The sequence below is a fragment of the Salvia hispanica genome, chromosome 4 (assembly GCF_029641045.1).
Source record: "Salvia hispanica isolate PSC_SH4W2 chromosome 4, Shi_PSC_v1, whole genome shotgun sequence".
NCBI classification, from domain to species: domain Eukaryota; kingdom Viridiplantae; phylum Streptophyta; class Magnoliopsida; order Lamiales; family Lamiaceae; genus Salvia; species Salvia hispanica.
In genome coordinates this window covers 52,628,917-52,644,901 of record NC_142695.1, presented here as the reverse complement: position 1 = coordinate 52,644,901, position 15,985 = coordinate 52,628,917, and the positions used below count along the sequence as shown (strand labels likewise).

General features: G+C 38.7%; 4 protein-coding genes across 4 annotated transcripts; 3 read left to right on the top strand and 1 right to left on the bottom strand.

Annotated features, from left to right (window-relative positions):
• Window positions 1-73: 73 nt before the first annotated feature.
• On the top strand, window positions 74-4,453 carry LOC125195376 (uncharacterized). The gene is made up of 10 exons (XM_089056841.1): window positions 74-264; window positions 547-706; window positions 779-991; window positions 1,113-1,354; window positions 1,482-1,640; window positions 2,344-2,571; window positions 2,972-3,131; window positions 3,226-3,438; window positions 3,842-4,083; window positions 4,282-4,453. The coding sequence occupies exons 1-10, from the start codon at window positions 74-76 to the stop codon at window positions 4,451-4,453; spliced, it is 1,980 nt and encodes a 659-aa protein (XP_088912967.1).
• Window positions 4,454-5,321: 868 nt separating this feature from the next.
• Window positions 5,322-8,708, top strand: LOC148929415 (uncharacterized). Its single transcript, XM_089056840.1, has 3 exons — window positions 5,322-6,905; window positions 6,963-7,119; window positions 7,846-8,708. Exons 1-3 carry the CDS (start codon window positions 5,322-5,324, stop codon window positions 8,706-8,708), a joined length of 2,604 nt encoding a protein of 867 aa, XP_088912966.1.
• A 945-nt stretch (window positions 8,709-9,653) lies between these two features.
• On the top strand, window positions 9,654-13,060 carry LOC125195375 (putative pectinesterase 29). Its single transcript, XM_089056839.1, has 6 exons — window positions 9,654-9,901; window positions 10,478-10,603; window positions 11,156-11,315; window positions 11,400-11,612; window positions 12,356-12,597; window positions 12,781-13,060. The coding sequence occupies exons 1-6, from the start codon at window positions 9,654-9,656 to the stop codon at window positions 12,908-12,910; spliced, it is 1,119 nt and encodes a 372-aa protein (XP_088912965.1). The 3' UTR covers window positions 12,911-13,060.
• Window positions 13,061-13,584: 524 nt separating this feature from the next.
• On the bottom strand, window positions 13,585-15,326 carry LOC125195374 (putative pectinesterase 29). Its single transcript, XM_048093532.2, has 5 exons — window positions 15,088-15,326; window positions 14,836-14,995; window positions 14,556-14,759; window positions 13,853-14,100; window positions 13,585-13,769 (listed from the first exon to the last, which is right to left on the bottom strand). Exons 1-5 carry the CDS (start codon window positions 15,324-15,326, stop codon window positions 13,595-13,597), a joined length of 1,026 nt encoding a protein of 341 aa, XP_047949489.2. The 3' UTR covers window positions 13,585-13,594.
• Between the last annotated feature and the right edge of the window lie 659 nt (window positions 15,327-15,985).

The window sequence follows — 15,985 nt, the reverse complement described above, 5'->3', positions numbered from 1 at the left end:
ATACAAACACTTATAGAATCAATAATAGAACAAGTTGTATTGGTTTACTAGCTACATTCAAAAGAAAAAAATTATGGCATCTCAAAAATGGTGTATCTGCATATTTTTGTCTCTCTTGTCATCACTTTTTTCCATTGGGGCTGCAACAATCGTGGTTGATCAGTCGACGAGTGGTGGTTTCAGAACCGTACAAGCCGCCATTAATTCCATCCCTTCCGGCAACACCAAATGGACTACCATTGATATCAAAAAAGGCACTTACAGGTCAACAATAATACATAATCATTTTTCTTTTTAGTACGTCCTGATAAAATTACCTGAATCCCTCCACTTTCCCATATACCTCGGATCCTACTAAATACTCATTTTATTCTATTTTCTATGAAATTGTCCAAAAATACTTTTAACCCCATATCTAGAAAATTATTAAGAAAACATAGTTAGAGTTTTTCTCTGCGTCCGCCACTGTAGACTGTAGTCACTCCTCAACCTACATTTATTTGGATCATCATCTCATCTCTTAAAAATAATGCTGATTTGTTGCAGGGAAAAAGTGTATATTCCTAGTGATAAGCCATTCATATTCCTGAAAGGAGCAGGAAGTAAAAACACCTTCATTTCGTGGAATGGTCATGGTGCCATTAACGAAAGCGCTGCATTCACATCTAAAGCCGACAACATAGTTGCCGAGGACATATCGTTCATTGTAATAAGCTCACGCAGAATGTGCTCAAGCTGTTTTCAGTTGAATTATTGAGTAATTATTTGGCATGTGCAGAATACTTACAACTTTCCCCCAAAGGACAATAAAAATGGGATGGCTACGGCGGTGGCAGCTCAAATTCAAGGTGACAAAGTGATCTTCTACCGTTGTGGATTCTTCGGATTGCAGGACACATTGTGGGATGTTCAAGGCAGACATTACTACAAAAGTTGTACCATTGCTGGTGCCGTAGATTTCATATTTGGTGCTGCCCAATCCTTGTTCGAGGTAATTCACTAGGGTTTCCACTTTCTGTATTTTAAGATTGACCTAATTTGGAAAAAGATTATTCAAAAACTCAATCTTATAATGCATAATCACTCACAATAAAAACCCTAATTCTTTGCAGAGTTGTACTATATTAGTAACTGCAGGGTCCTTAGACGGACCGGGATACATCACAGCTCAAGGGAGAGAGAACCCTAACGACAGGAACGGGTTCGTGTTCAAGAACTGCAACATAGTTGGGGAGGGGAAGGCGTATCTTGGAAGGCCGTGGAGAGATTACGCTAGAGTCATATTTTCCAACACGCAAATGTCCGATATCATTGTCCCTGAAGGATGGGATGCTTGGAAAAGCGCGGGCAAAGAGTAACAACATTATTCTCATGTTAATTTCAGGGTTATTTGCTAGTAAATTCGGAATATATCCTTTGCAAATAGCCCTTAATTTTATCCATTGAGATCTAATCATTGATATTCCAATATGTACTTGCAGGAATCAATTGTTGCTATCGGAGTATAAATGTTGGGGCCCAGGTTCAACGAATTCGAGGAGAGTCCGGTGGGCGAAGAAGCTGAGTGATGAAGTGGCTAACAAGTTAGCAACATTGTCCTTCATTGACAATCATGGATGGATTAAACGAGCGTTTGAACATATCTATTAAATACATACTAATACACGTATAACTAAGTGTATGATTTGTACGTATATTCATATTATGTCTATGGGCCATACATGTTCAATTTTTGTTCTAGTGTACTTCAAGTTCTATTTTCTTTATGTTTTTTTTACATATTTCTATCAATTATAACCGCTACAAATGATACACAATACACAAATATTGCAATAAAAAAATAACGGCTACAATTACCTACAAATGATAGAAAAGATATAATATGTCAATCTTCATTATGTTATAGTATGCATAAACTAAATTTGCCATCCTTGCCATGCACATAAAATATCGTAGTGTGTATTAAATATAAAATTAGGGGATTTTTTTCCTTTCTCATTTCTAAAAAAAAAGTATTAATGTCGATTCCTCATTTTCTGTAAATGGTAATTTGAACTTATCACCTATTAATTAAAAGAAGCTTATTTTATTAATTCAATTGCATTTGTTAAATTGAAATTTGATCCCCTTTTAAGGCTATTATCAAGTAATAGTAATATTATCTTTTGTAAGTAGATGAAAAAAATGAATGAAGATCATTAGTTAAATGAACACGATAACTTATTCCGTCATCTTTAACTTAAGGATAAAGCTAACATATTCACTCAAGTCACTAAGTCAGTATATATACAGATAACACAGACCATTCGAGTAAATTAACATTGAGTATACAATCCATAATAGAACAAGGTGTATTTGGTTTATTACAAAAGAAAAAAATATGGCATCCCAAAAATGGTGCATCTGTATAATTTTGTCTCTCTGGTCATTAGTTTCGTTGATTAGCGCCGACATAATCGTGGTTGATCCATCGAAGCGCGGTGTTTTCACAACCGTACAAGCCGCCATTAATTCCGTCCCTTCCAACAACACCAAATGGACTACCATTGACATCAAACCAGGCACTTATAGGTGTTACTCAATTTTTCTGAATATACAAATAATAAAATGATTTGCTTTTGAGTTAATTAATTTTGTAGGTATATATAAGTATAAGCTCTTTTTGTGTCCTCTGGCAACATATTTTTCTACGTCCGAATTTTTTCAGAGAAAATCGGCCACCGCCTGCAATCATGGGCGGACACACTAGTTAAGAGGGTAGGGCTTAAGCCCTTATCCAATTTTGTTTTTTTTTTTTATCATTATTATTTTCTACTTATAAATTTTTAATTTTTTTGGAAAATCATGTTAAGCCCTAACCAAGTCAATACTACTGAAGCACAAATTCCTACTTACATTCCTTACTACCAACTTTTTCTGCGCCCGCCCATGCCTGCAATCATCCCTCTCTTTAATAAATAGTGTGTTGCAGGGAGCAAGTGATTATTCCTATGGATAAGCAATTCATCTTCCTGAAAGGATCCGGAAGTAACAACACCTTCATTTCGTGGAATGGTCATGCCGACATTAACGAAACTGCTACTTTCAGTTCTGAAGCCGACAACACAATCGCCAGGGATATAACGTTCATTGTAACGAGCTCATGCACCACGTGCTCGAATTAGTTACGTTGTTTTCAATTGGATTATTAGTTAATTAGGTAGAGTAATTATTTGGCATGTGCAGAATTCCTACAACTCTCCCCCAAAGGGTAATAAAAATCCCTTAGTGCCGGCGGTGGCAGCTCGGATTCAAGGCGACAAATCGGCCTTCTACCGTTGTGGATTCTTCGGATTGCAGGACACATTGTGGGATGTTAAGGGCAGACATTACTACAAAAGTTGTACAATTGAAGGTGCCGTAGATTTCATATTTGGCGCTGCCCAATCCTTGTACGAGGTAATTAGTGTTTCCACTTTCTGCATTTTAAGTAAATATTAAAATTATTTGGAAGTTGAGTAGCTCGTAAGAGTTATATATTGATTTCAGTTGCCTCTTCAAATCTACTACTAGTACATCATTTCAATTATCAATTGACGATATAAAAAATTACGTATGTACAAAAAAAGAGGGCTTGTCCAACTTTAAAATAAATCACTTTAGTAAGGAATAATTTGTTGTTACTGAAAGTGTGACACTAGATTCCTAGTGGAAAAAACTCCACCTAATTTTGTAAACATAATGTTATAGCCACAATCCATGAGATATACTCGCATCACCGACAAGTTTATTTAATCTTTGTAATAAAAAACTCAAATCTTAGGGCATAATCACTCTAAGTAATTGCACCGATTCTTTGCAGGGTTGCACCATTTCAGTAGCTGCAGGAGCTGTAAACGGACCGGGATTCATCACAGCTCAAGGGAGAGAGAAACCTAACGATACGAACGGGTTCGTGTTCAAGACATGCAACATAGTTGGGGAGGGGAAGGTGTTTCTAGGAAGGGCATGGAGAGATTACGCTAGAGTCCTCTTTTACAATACACTAATGTCCGACATTATTGTCCCTCAAGGATGGGATGCTTGGAATAGCTCCGGACGGGAGTAAACGCCCTATCCTCATGTTAATTTTAGGGTTATTTGTCTATAAATCTTTGAACTTTCGGCAAATTCTGAATTTGCATACTAGCTCTAAAGGTGGTATGCAGATTCAGAATCTGCCCAAGATTGAAGAATTTATACGCAAATAACCCTTACTTTTAACCATTAATATCTAATCAGTATTCGAATATGTACTTGCAGGAATCAATTATCATTTTCAGAGTATAAATGTAGCGGTCCAGGTTCGATGAGTTCTAAGAGAGTGGGATGGGCGAAGAAGATGAGTGACGAAGAGGCTAACAAGTTAGCCACCATTTCCTTCATTGATAATCAAGGATGGGTTGATCAAGCGTTTAAAGTTCTGGGCCCTTAGTTTAATCTAGTTTTACAGTGAACTACAAAATTATTGTGTAATGTGTTCTAATATTTTCGATCTATGATGAATTTTAATACTCCCTCCGTCCCGGAGTATTAGGCTCACTTCTTTTGAGCACATGATTTAAGGAATTGATATTTAAATAGTTAAAGTGGAGAGAGTAAAGTATGAGAGAGGGAAAAAGTAGGGGAGAGAAGAGAGAAAAAAGTAGGTGGAGAATAAAATAAGATAGATGCTTTTTACTAAAAAATGAAATGAGTCTAATATGTTGGGACATCCCAAAAAGGAAAGTTGGTCTAATACCTTGGGATGGAGAGAGTACTATTATGGATAGTCTCTATAAAAAAATAGAAAAAATGCAAATAAGGAACATTAATCTCTATATGCGGTTTCTTAAAAATCTATTTTTATAGGATTAACGTTTTCTATCATTAATTAGATGTTTATTTCCAAAATATTACCAATCTACTCAAACAAGTTTATCGACATCTAGTACCGATTTAGTATTATCAAGTTTGCGCATATATCAATCCAGCCAGTATATCTGTCGGAAAGAAATCACGGGAGATCACGAAAGATCAGGAGCACAATATATGGAATCAAATCATATCATAGTTAGAATGCAAATAAATGTAAATTAGGTTTACCATGTTTAGAGATAACCTAGTCTATATAAGTTCTAGTCCTTGTACAGTTTTCATATTGAATAAGAATGAATCATTCTACCGACCCTTTGATTTCTATCATGGCATCAGAGCAGTAACGATCCTGGCTCAGAAAAATTTCATCATAGCCGATATACCAATTCCCGACCTTTTTTAGCCAAAATCGAAACCAGCAAACTGACCGAATCCTACACAGAAATATGTCAGATACAGAGGAAGATACCAAACCGAATCCAGAACAGAAAAGCTTGAGAAACAGCAAGGGTATCACCATAGCATTCAAGTTGAATGGAAAGAACTACCCCTTATGGTCAAGGCTGATCAAGGTGAAGATCGGAGGCCGAGGGGCGTACTCCTACATCAAGAACGATCCTCCGGAATCAGGGAGCAGGGGGTTCGATGAATGGGAGGAGAACGACCTGGTGGTGTTCTCCTGGATCGTCGACAACATTGAGAACGACATAATCGCTGATTTTGCCCATCACCAAACATCAAAAGCATTGTGGGATAGCATCGCTGTAACATTCGAGAGCAAGGCGGACAAATATCTCATCTACGATCTGGAAGATAAAGTAATCGCAATCAGACAAGGAAAACTCGACTTAGAGACATATTACCGCAAACTCCACGGACTATGGGTGGAGATTGATCGCTGCCAAAAGCAGCCTGTGACTTGCTGCGACAAAGGAGTAGATCAATACAGAGTACATTCAAACGAGAAGAGATTAATCAAGTTCTTAACGGGACTAAACCAGGAGTATGATGTAATCCGGCGAGAGATCTTGAAGGATGAGCCATACCCATCAGTAGCGGCAGCCTACGGGTGGGTGAAGACGGAGGCGGCTCGACGTCGAATCATGCCACCAACATCCGCCGCACCCACCATAGACGCCGACGGCAGTAACGCCGATTCATCACTTGGGGATATTGGACACGGATTTGCTGCACAGAGCAATCGACCGCCGCACCAGAATGGACCATCGCCGCGCCCCACCGCCACCAACAGCCGACCGGGAGACCGCCTAGATACGTCGAAATTGTGGTGTTCCCATTGTGGAAAACAAAAACACACATGGGACACCTATTTTAAGCGATTAGGATACCCAGATTGGTGGGAGGAGCGACGGAAGGCGAGAGCCGCACAAGCTCAGGCAAAATTCGCCGTTGGAGTAAGCGGCGACGGACAATCACGAGGAGGAGATGGCGGAAACCCCAGGGAGACGGTCGGGGTCAGATCGGGAAACCACCAGGAGGGTCAGCCCAGCGGCGGCGGCGTGCGGGGCGTCGGAAATTTCGCCGGGCGAACGGAGAATGGAACAGCGGTGCCGCTTCAAGGAGGTAAAGGGTTTGGTTTTAAACCAAACCCTAGAAAAACTCGAAAATTGCAATTACACCCCCACCAGTTTGATAATTTAGAAAATAGACCCCATCCCTTGATTAAATGCACCCCTGACTCTCTAAAATATGAAATTGACCCCAGTTATGTGTCTGAAAATTCTTTTGCACCCCTATACAATATTTCCGCTGCATTTCATGTCCAAAATATATCTGATACACATACGAGAGGATGGATATTTGATTGTGGTGCGACTGATACTATGACTCCGGAAAAGAGTGATTTTGTTGATTTTAATGATGAAGTTGCTAAGACATATATTCGGACTGCTAATGGGGATTTAATTACTGTTGTGGGTTCCGGGACTATTGAGATATCTCCTACACTTCGTCTTAAGAATTGTCTATATGTTCCCACATTATCTCAACGGCTGATGTCTATTAGTCATGTAACCAAGGAATTGAATTGTACTCTCCTAATGCATCCAGATTTTTGTATCTTGCAGGATATTCAGACGAGGAGGATTCTTGAGCGTGGCACTGAGAAGCATGGACTCTACTACGTGGATGAGATAGCTCAAACTGGTAGTGCGATGCTGGCTCACGGATCCACGAAACAAGAGACTTGGCTCTGGCACCGAAGACTAGGACACCCTTCTCCTGGTTATTTTAAACTTCTTTACCCGAACATTTCTATTCCTGCTAATTTTGCTTGTGAAACTTGTGTTTTGGCCAAGAGCCACAGACAGTCGTTTAAACCTACAAATACTAGAATGAATTCCATATTTTCTTTAGTACATTCGGATGTGTGGGGGCCTGCCCCAATTGTTGGTGGAAATGGGTTTAGATATTTTGTGATATTTGTTGATGATTGCACTAGAATGACATGGATTTATTTTTTAAAACATAAGTCTGAAGTTTTCGATAGGTTCGTCTCCTTCTTGAAATTAATCCAAACACAGTTCCACACTAGCATTAAAACCCTTAGGTCCGACAATGGAAGAGAATTTGTTAACAATACCATGACCCAATTTTGCAAAGAAAAAGGAATAATCCACCAAACTTCCTGTGCCTATACACCTGAACAAAACGGGGTTGCCGAGAGAAAAAACTGAACCATTCTTGAAATAACTCGAGCCCTAATGATCGAATCCAAAGTCCCGAAACATTTCTGGCCCGAAGCCATTGCTACCTCTATCTACCTTATAAACCGCCTACCAACTAAAATCCTTCACATGAAAACCCCACTTGATACCCTATCCAAATTAGCCAAAATTCCAGAACACCTAAATCTCTCACCCAAAGTCTTTGGATGTACTGTTTACGTCCATATCCCAAAACATGAAAGATCCAAACTATCACCTTGTGCTACCAAATGCGTCTTCGTAGGGTACGGGCTGAACCAAAAGGGTTACCGATGTTATGATCCTCTTACCAAAAAGGTCACTACCACTATGAATTGCAATTTTTTGGAAACCGAATTCTTTTACCACCAATCCCACCTTAGTAGTCAGGGGGAGAGTGATCCAGGTAGTACAGTGGACTATCTAAGTTGGGTTGTGCCAGTTCCAAACTCTTCAATTGAGGACCCACCAGAACCCGCTGTCACTACCGCCGAGCAGGTCTCACCACAAGAGTCAGCTCATCCACCTCAGAATTCTCCTCCGATGATATCCGAGGTAATTCCTGAACCCGATCCCAGCTCTATACCGGTTTCCACTGACTCTGTTGACACAGAACTGCGAAAAGAGGAAAATGTTATTGATGGAGACACAGGACGATATACACTTCCCTATCGGAGTACAAGGGGAGTACCACCGAAACGATACTCCCCAGAAAAGATTGGCAAGAAGAGTCGCTATGGGGTGGCAAATTTTGTGCAAGGGAATTTAACCAAAATGGCCCGAGCATTTGAGGCTGCATTGTATGAGGAGGAAGAGATTCCACAGTCAGCCGAGGAAGCTATGAAGATTAAGCACTGGAGAGAAGCTATGTTTACTGAGATGAAGGCGTTAATGAAGAATAATACGTGGGTAAAAGGGAAGCTACCCGAAGGAGTGAGGACTGTTGGGTGCAGATGGGTGTTCACTATTAAGAGAAGGCCAGATGGTACTATAGAACGATACAAAGCCCGACTTGTGGCAAAGGGGTACACCCAGACATATGGCATAGACTATGATGAGACCTTTTCTCCAGTGGCAAAGATTAACACCGTGAGAGTTCTGTTCTCGATTGCCGCAAATAAGGATTGACCGCTTCATCAGTTTGACGTGACCAATGCCTTTCTTCATGGAGAGTTGCCAAAGCCGGTTTATATGGAACCTCCGCCTGGATTCACAGAAGAATTTCAAGATGGGGAAATCTGCCAACTGAAGAAGACATTGTACGGGCTAAAGCAGTCCCCACGTGCATGGTTTGGAAGATTCACCGAAGTGATGAAAAAATATGGGTACAAACAAAGCATTTCCGACCACACTCTGTTCTTAAAGAAGAAAGATGGTAAAATCACGTGCCTCATTATATATGTCGACGACATGATCATTACAGGAGATGATACAGATGAGATAGCCGAGCTAAAGAAGAACTTGTTTCAAGAATTTGAGATGAAAGAATTGGGCCTTTTGAAGTATTTTCTGGGAATAGAAGTCCTAAGGTCGAAGAAGGGGATATTTATAAATCAGAGGAAATATGTGTTGGACTTGCTAGCTGAGATTGGGATGCTAGACTGCAAGCCAGCAGACACCCCGATGGTTCAGAATCATGGATTGCAAATAAAGGAAGGAGCTAAACCGACAGATAGAGGAAGATATCAGAGACTAGTTGGGAAACTGATCTACCTTTCTCACACAAGGCCGGACATTGCCTATGCTGTAGGAGTGGTGAGTCAATTTATGCATGCACCTCAAGAAGAACACTGGGAGGCAGTCTTGAGAATTATTCGGTATTTGAAGGGGACAGCTGAGCACGGGCTCATATTTGAGAAACACAATCACATGGAGATACATGGATTTACTGATGCAGACTGGGCAGGGAACCCGAACGACAGGAAGTCAACCGCCGGATACTTTACCTTTGTCGGAGGTAACCTTGTTACGTGGAGGAGCAAGAAATAGAAAGTGGTGGCACTCTCTAGTGCAGAGGCAGAATTTCGAGGAATTAGAAGTGGGTTGACAGAGATATTATGGCTAAGGAAACTCATGGGCGAGTTAGATCTTCGCCCAATCCAACCATGTAGACTCTTTTGTGATAACAAGGCGGCAATCAGCATCTCGGAAAATCCGGTACAGCATGATCGAACCAAACACGTGGAAGTGGATAGACACTTCATAAAGGAGAACATCGAAGCAAAGATAGTTGAGATGCCGTATGTCAAGTCCGAAGATCAACTAGCGGATATTCTGACTAAGGCGGTGAACTCAAAGTCGTTTCAAGAGGTACTAGGCAAGTTAAGTATCGGGAATCCCGTTACTTAACTTGAGGGGGAGTGTTGGAAAGAAATCACGGGAGATCATGAAAGATCAGGAGCACAATATATGGAATCAAATCATACCATAGTTAGAATGCAAATAAATGTAAATTAGATTTACCATGTATAGAGATAACCTAGTCTATATAAGCTCTAGTCCTTGTACAGTTTTCATATTGAATAAGAATGAACCATTCTACCGACACTTTGATTTCTATCAATATCAAATTCGTTCGTTCAACATAATCTAATTATCTTAATTACATTAATTAGTACAATATCTATTTTTTTTATTACGTCAATTTATTTTCGTGATTTCAAACCAGTTAAATAAATTTATCTATAAATGATTCAAGATTTTACTCCAGTTCGTAAATATTCATAATAGGATGTTCTAGTATTCACATTATATATAATGTGTTGCCAAATTTGTTTATTATAAATTTCCCCTATATAACAAGGTGTATTGGTTTACCACATTCATAATAAAAAAAATATGGCTTCTTGGTGTATCTGCATATTTTTGTCTCTTTTGTCATCGGTTTCTTCCGTTAGCGCTGCAACAATCGTGGTTGATCAGTCGAATCGGGGCGATTTCACAACCGTGCAAGCAGCCATTAATTCTGTTCCTTCCGGCAACCTTGAATGGACTATCATTAACATCAGAGAAGGCATTTACCGGTCAACAACAATACTCGTTTTCTTTTTTGTTTATGCAGCATGAACCCTCTACTAATTGCTTCATCTGTCTCAATCTACTTGCATCATTTTTGAGCACGAGGAATAATTGACGTTTAAAGGTTAAATGGAGTAATAATAAAGTCCGAAAGAGACAAAAAAATATTCCATTCACCCCACCTACTCATATGTTTTTAGGACAACCCACACCTAAAGTGAGCCATTTCATTTTTATGGGCAAAATATAACATAATTACTCTATTTTATTGTATTTTCTACTGCTTAACTCTCTAAATCTCATACTCAAAATAGCCGAAGGGAGTATGAGAGAGTATATTTTTTGCCCCTAAAAAATGTAGTAGTATAAGTAGCTTGGAATGGTCCGAAACAAAAATATGGTGCGAATAACTTAGGACGGAGCAAGTACTTTTTTTCTATTTTAAAATCTATATAAATTTAAAAAAAAATGTTTATAGCCCGTATTAAATTGAGGTGTAGAAAATTATAAAAATGTTTATAGCTCATTCTCTTACAAATGATGTTGATTTGTTGCAGGGAACAAGTGATTATTCCTTACGATAAGCCATTCATAATCCTGCAAGGAACAGGAATTCAAACCACCATTATTTCGTGGAATGGTCATGGCCCCATTGACCGAGACGCTACTTTCAATTCTGAAGCTAACAACACGATTGCTCGGGACATATCATTTGTTGTAATAAGCTCATGCACCACGTGCTCAAATTAATTAACTTATTTTCAGTTAAATTATTAAGTAGTAATTATTTGGCATGTGCAGAATTCATACAACACTCCCCCTAAAGTTAATACGAACCCAATGGTAAGGGCGGTGGCTGCTCGGATTAAAGGCGACAACTCGGCCTTCTACCGTTGTGGATTCTTCGGATTGCAAGACACACTGTGGGATGTTGAAGGCAGACATTACTACGAACGCTGCACCATCGAAGGTGCCGTAGATTTCATCTTTGGTGCTGGCCAATCCTTGTTTGAGGTAATTACGGTTTCCACTTCCAGCATTTTGATCAACTAATTACTATAGTTATAGTTAGTACTACCTCCGTCCCTGAAAATTTGTTCCATTTTTTCATTTCCGTCCGTTCCCCAAAATTTGTCCCATTTCATTTTTACTATTTTTGGTAGTGGACCTCATATTCCACTAACTCATTCCTAATCACATTTTATTATAAAACTAATATATAAAAGTAGGACTCACAATCCACTAACTTTTTCAACTCACTTTCCATTACATTTTTTAAAATTCATGCCCGGTCAAGGTGGGACAAATTTTGGGGGACAAAGGTAGTAATTTGTTGTTATTGAAAGTGTTATACTACTAGTATTTAGGAAAAACATACATAGGACGATTTAATTTTGTGCAAATTATCAATCTTAAAATTAGTTGATAATAAGTCGATTAGTGCATTTATCTTTTGTAGCGATTCCAATTCTCATTCTATGTTACGTTGTTTATATCAATTGCGAAAATCACTAGGTATTTTCTATTGCCAATATGATTAACTACTTTATGTACTTGATAAGTCGGTAAGGATCACCTACTCCATTAATCCTAATCCATTCTTACTCCACCCTCACAACAAAATAAACTTGTCCCAAATCTAAAAACAGAGTAAATTTATTAGGTAAAGTGTGATACTTAACTTGATCGTATAATGCTTCAAAATCTCAATGTTATAATACATAATCACTCAAAGCAAGCATCTCGATTCCTTGCAGAGCTGTGCCATATCAGTAGCCGGGGGAGCTCTAAACGGACCAGGATTCATCACGGCTCAAAGAAGAGAGAACCCTAATGACACGAACGGGTTCGTGTTCAAAAACTGTATTATAGTTGGGGAGGGGAAGGTATATCTTGGAAGGCCGTGGGGAAAGTACGCTAGAGTCCTATTCTACAACACGCAAATGGCGGACATCATTGTCCCTCAAGGATGGGATCCTTGGACGAGCGTCGGCCAAGAGTAACCGCCTTATTCTCATGTTAATTTTTAGGATTATTTACCACTAAATTCTTCAAGTTCAAGCAAGTTCTGATTTTGCATACTATGCAAAATTAGAACATGTCCAATATTAAAGAAATTACAAGCAAATAGCCCTTAATTTATCAATCATGATCTAATCAATATTCGAATATGTACTTGCAGGAATCTGTTGACGCTGTCAGAGTATAACAGTCAGGGTCCGGGATCGAATAGTTCCATGAGAGTTGGATGGGCAAAGAAGCTAAGTGATGAAGAGGTTAACAAGTTAGCCAGCGTTTCCTTCATTAAGTGACAAATGGGGTCGGTCGACACCACCACTGGCCCTGGAGTGCCGCCTGAGAACGTCATGTATTGGCCGCTGACCCCACGTTGGTGCTTCTTCGCCTGAACGACACCCACTTCTTTCTCTGCATATACACCAACACCAACCTTCTGTTTTTTTTGTATTAGAATTTTGTAAGACTGGCCCATATTTTTACTTCTTTAGTTCTATCTTGATATGTTGCTTAAGTTGAGGACTAATTTGTCTAACTACAATTGACTCATATTTTATTTGCATCCCTTTATTTTAGCTGGGACACTAAGCACGAATATGATATTTGAAGCAACGGTGGTGCATTTATAAATACAAATTAGCGTTGTTAATTGAATTAAAAGTGTCCGTTGATTATATCAATTTAGCTAAGCGTTTAAAAATCAAATTACCTTAACTAAATTGATTACAATATCTATTCTTTGATTATATCAATTTATTTTCGTGATTTTTATTATCAAGAAAATATACACTCACGTAAATTATACTCCAATCGTTTGCTTGCAAAATTAATACTACAAATCAATAATTTGAAAATTTACATAAGATTTGAAAGCATATGATTTTTCCTTTTATTGCAGTGTATCAACATTTTTCACATAAAATGTAGATTAATTATCTCTACTATTTCCTTCAAACAACAACAAAAAAAAAAAAAAAACTTTAAGCACCAAAAATGTTGAAAGCTAGCTTCCTCAACCAACCTTCACCATCAATGAATGAAATGCTGGTGAACTCCTTCAACTCTTTCTCACTTAGCTTATTCGCCCACCTCACTCTCTTCGAAGCGTTGGCGCCTCTCCCACGACTCTTGACCTCCGCAAATCTCAACTGATTCCTGTCCAATCTCCATTTTTTTAGGACAAGAACATTTGATTCTAACTGTTATGTTGATTGAGAGAAAGAGCAAGGAGATCTTACTCGTTGCCGGTGCTGTACCAAGCGCTCCATCCTTGAGGGACGACGGCATCGGACATGAGTGTGTTGTAGAACAAGACTGTCGCGTGATCTCTCCATGCTCTCCCGAGATACGCCTTCCCCTTCCCCTTCCCGACTATGTTGCAGTCTTTGAAAACGAAGGCGCTCGTCTCCCTTGGTCCTGATCTTCCCTGTGCTGTGATGTAGCCGGGGCCTTTGTGCAGATTTTCAACTATTGAGATTGTACATTTCTGTTTTGAACCAACAAATATTCAAGAAAGGGTTATATTTGGTCAACTAGCTTTGAGATCAGCAAGCACGGCCAGTGGCAGACGCAGAAAAAAATATGTTGATGGTGACTCAACTATTTTTGCAATTTTCTAGATATTAATTTGATAATTTACATACAAATAGGAAACAAAAAGGGAAAATTAGACTATGTCAAAAATGCGGAATAACTTGAAATTCTCATTGGGCTTCCGAAATGTCATTTTAGGGCTTCTTATTTAGGTGACTAAAATCATTTTTATTGTTTTTGGGGCTTTTTTGTATGTTATAACTTTATTTTATTTTGAGTTTATAGGTTTCCGAAACATTTATAAATATTGGCTTTAATTTCTATGATATCTCTACAATTCGGTCATTCTTGTGGCACGTTTGCATCAGGTCATCATGGATGGCATAATTTGGGGTTATTCTAGTGTACCTCGTAGAGGGATTGGCTTGCACCAAAGATGAAGTCGACCGAGCCTTGGATGGTGCATAGTTTGAAGTAATGCCGGCCTTGGACGTCCCACAACGTGTCTTGCATGCCGTAGAATCTGCATCTGTGGAAGGCCGATTTGTCGCCTTGGATCTTGGCTGTGAGTGCTGGCCTCATGCGGTTGTGAGTTCCGTTGTTGAAAGAGTTCTGGTTTTGAGAAGAGGAATAAGAAAATCATGAAACATGTGTGATTTCATGGAAAGATAGATTTTTTTTTTCTTACAACAAATGATATGTCTTGTGCCATTGTGTAGTCTGCATAAGAGGAGAAGGTGGCACTTGTTGCAATGGAGTCATGTGCATCCCATGTTATGATTGTGTTTTCCTCTCCTCCTCCTTTGAGGAAGATGAATGGCTTCTCACGAGGAATGCTAACTTGCTCCCTTCAAGAATTAACAAACAAGGTGAAAAAACAGTACTGTTTTTATTCAAAAAATTGCATAAGACTACTGTGAATGAAGCTGAGTTTATTCACCTGTATACACCCTTTTTGATGTGTATGAAAGTCCATCGTGGGTTGTGAGAGGGGACGGCGTCTATGGCCGCTTGGATCGTCTTGAAGTGGCCCTTCCCGGATGGATCAACGTCGAGCACATGATGGTTAGGCTTCCTTTGGTGATTTGCAGCATTGTGGTGTGTTGCGGAATTGGTGGACGGAAATAGTGAGAAGAGAGCAAGAAGTGTGTAGAGAAAAAATTGAGGGGGAATTTGCATTTTTTTTTAGTGTTTTTAGGTTGGATTGGTACAATGAGAGCGTCAAGTTGGATAGTTTTAGTATAAGAGAATGCAATGACAGAAAATTAAATCTAACTTGCCGAAAATATGCTGACAGAATCGTGAGGCCATTTTTTGTATAAATAAAACTACAAAAAACTGATTTCAGAAATTAGGCTGCTTGATGTCGTTTTTCCATGTTTTGCTTGAATTGCTTTCCTTATACTGATACTGAAATAAAAGAGATAATTACAAATTTGATTCATGGAAGTGGGAATTACACGTTATTCTCTCACACAATATTTCACCACGAGTTGTTTTTTCACTTATTACATTTTCAATTATTCATTTTGTTGTTTTATTTAAATTTTTCTTTGCATTTATTTGCAACAAAGAAAACTGTTTTTAGGTAGAATTGTACTATTAAATTTGAAAGAACTGTCTTAGAGATTAAGCTGATTCGTTTTATTTACAAATTACGAAAGCAAACATCTTTCAGCTTATGGAAAATATTGAAAATTTTTAACGTTGTCAACGCTTATAATAACATTTTTTCAAAAGAATATGTCAAATTTTGATTAGAAAAGTCAAAATATAAATAACAGATAATCATCAATTTCTATTATGCATCATTTTCTTTCTTAGGTAACGCTCTAAAA

Bases quoted from the DNA above. Each gene is read 5' to 3' on its own strand.
- LOC125195376 (XM_089056841.1), top strand. From the start codon at position 74: ATGGCATCTCAAAAATGGTGTATCTGCATATTTTTGTCTCTCTTGTCA. The intron at 707-778 runs GTAATAAGCTCA...TGGCATGTGCAG, and splicing joins CCGAGGACATATCGTTCATT to AATACTTACAACTTTCCCCC. The intron at 992-1,112 runs GTAATTCACTAG...AATTCTTTGCAG, and splicing joins CTGCCCAATCCTTGTTCGAG to AGTTGTACTATATTAGTAAC.
- LOC148929415 (XM_089056840.1), top strand. From the start codon at position 5,322: ATGTCAGATACAGAGGAAGATACCAAACCGAATCCAGAACAGAAAAGC. The intron at 6,906-6,962 runs GTAACCAAGGAA...TGTATCTTGCAG, and splicing joins GGCTGATGTCTATTAGTCAT to GATATTCAGACGAGGAGGAT. The intron at 7,120-7,845 runs GTTATTTTAAAC...GCGTCTTCGTAG, and splicing joins ACTAGGACACCCTTCTCCTG to GGTACGGGCTGAACCAAAAG.
- LOC125195375 (XM_089056839.1), top strand. From the start codon at position 9,654: ATGGGCGAGTTAGATCTTCGCCCAATCCAACCATGTAGACTCTTTTGT. The intron at 11,613-12,355 runs GTAATTACGGTT...GATTCCTTGCAG, and splicing joins CTGGCCAATCCTTGTTTGAG to AGCTGTGCCATATCAGTAGC. The intron at 12,598-12,780 runs GTAACCGCCTTA...ATGTACTTGCAG, and splicing joins TGGACGAGCGTCGGCCAAGA to GAATCTGTTGACGCTGTCAG.
- LOC125195374 (XM_048093532.2), bottom strand. From the start codon at position 15,326: ATGCAAATTCCCCCTCAATTTTTTCTCTACACACTTCTTGCTCTCTTC. The intron at 14,760-14,835 runs GTAAGAAAAAAA...TCTCAAAACCAG, and splicing joins CACAAGACATATCATTTGTT to AACTCTTTCAACAACGGAAC. The intron at 14,101-14,555 runs GTACACTAGAAT...GGTTCAAAACAG, and splicing joins CAAGCCAATCCCTCTACGAG to AAATGTACAATCTCAATAGT.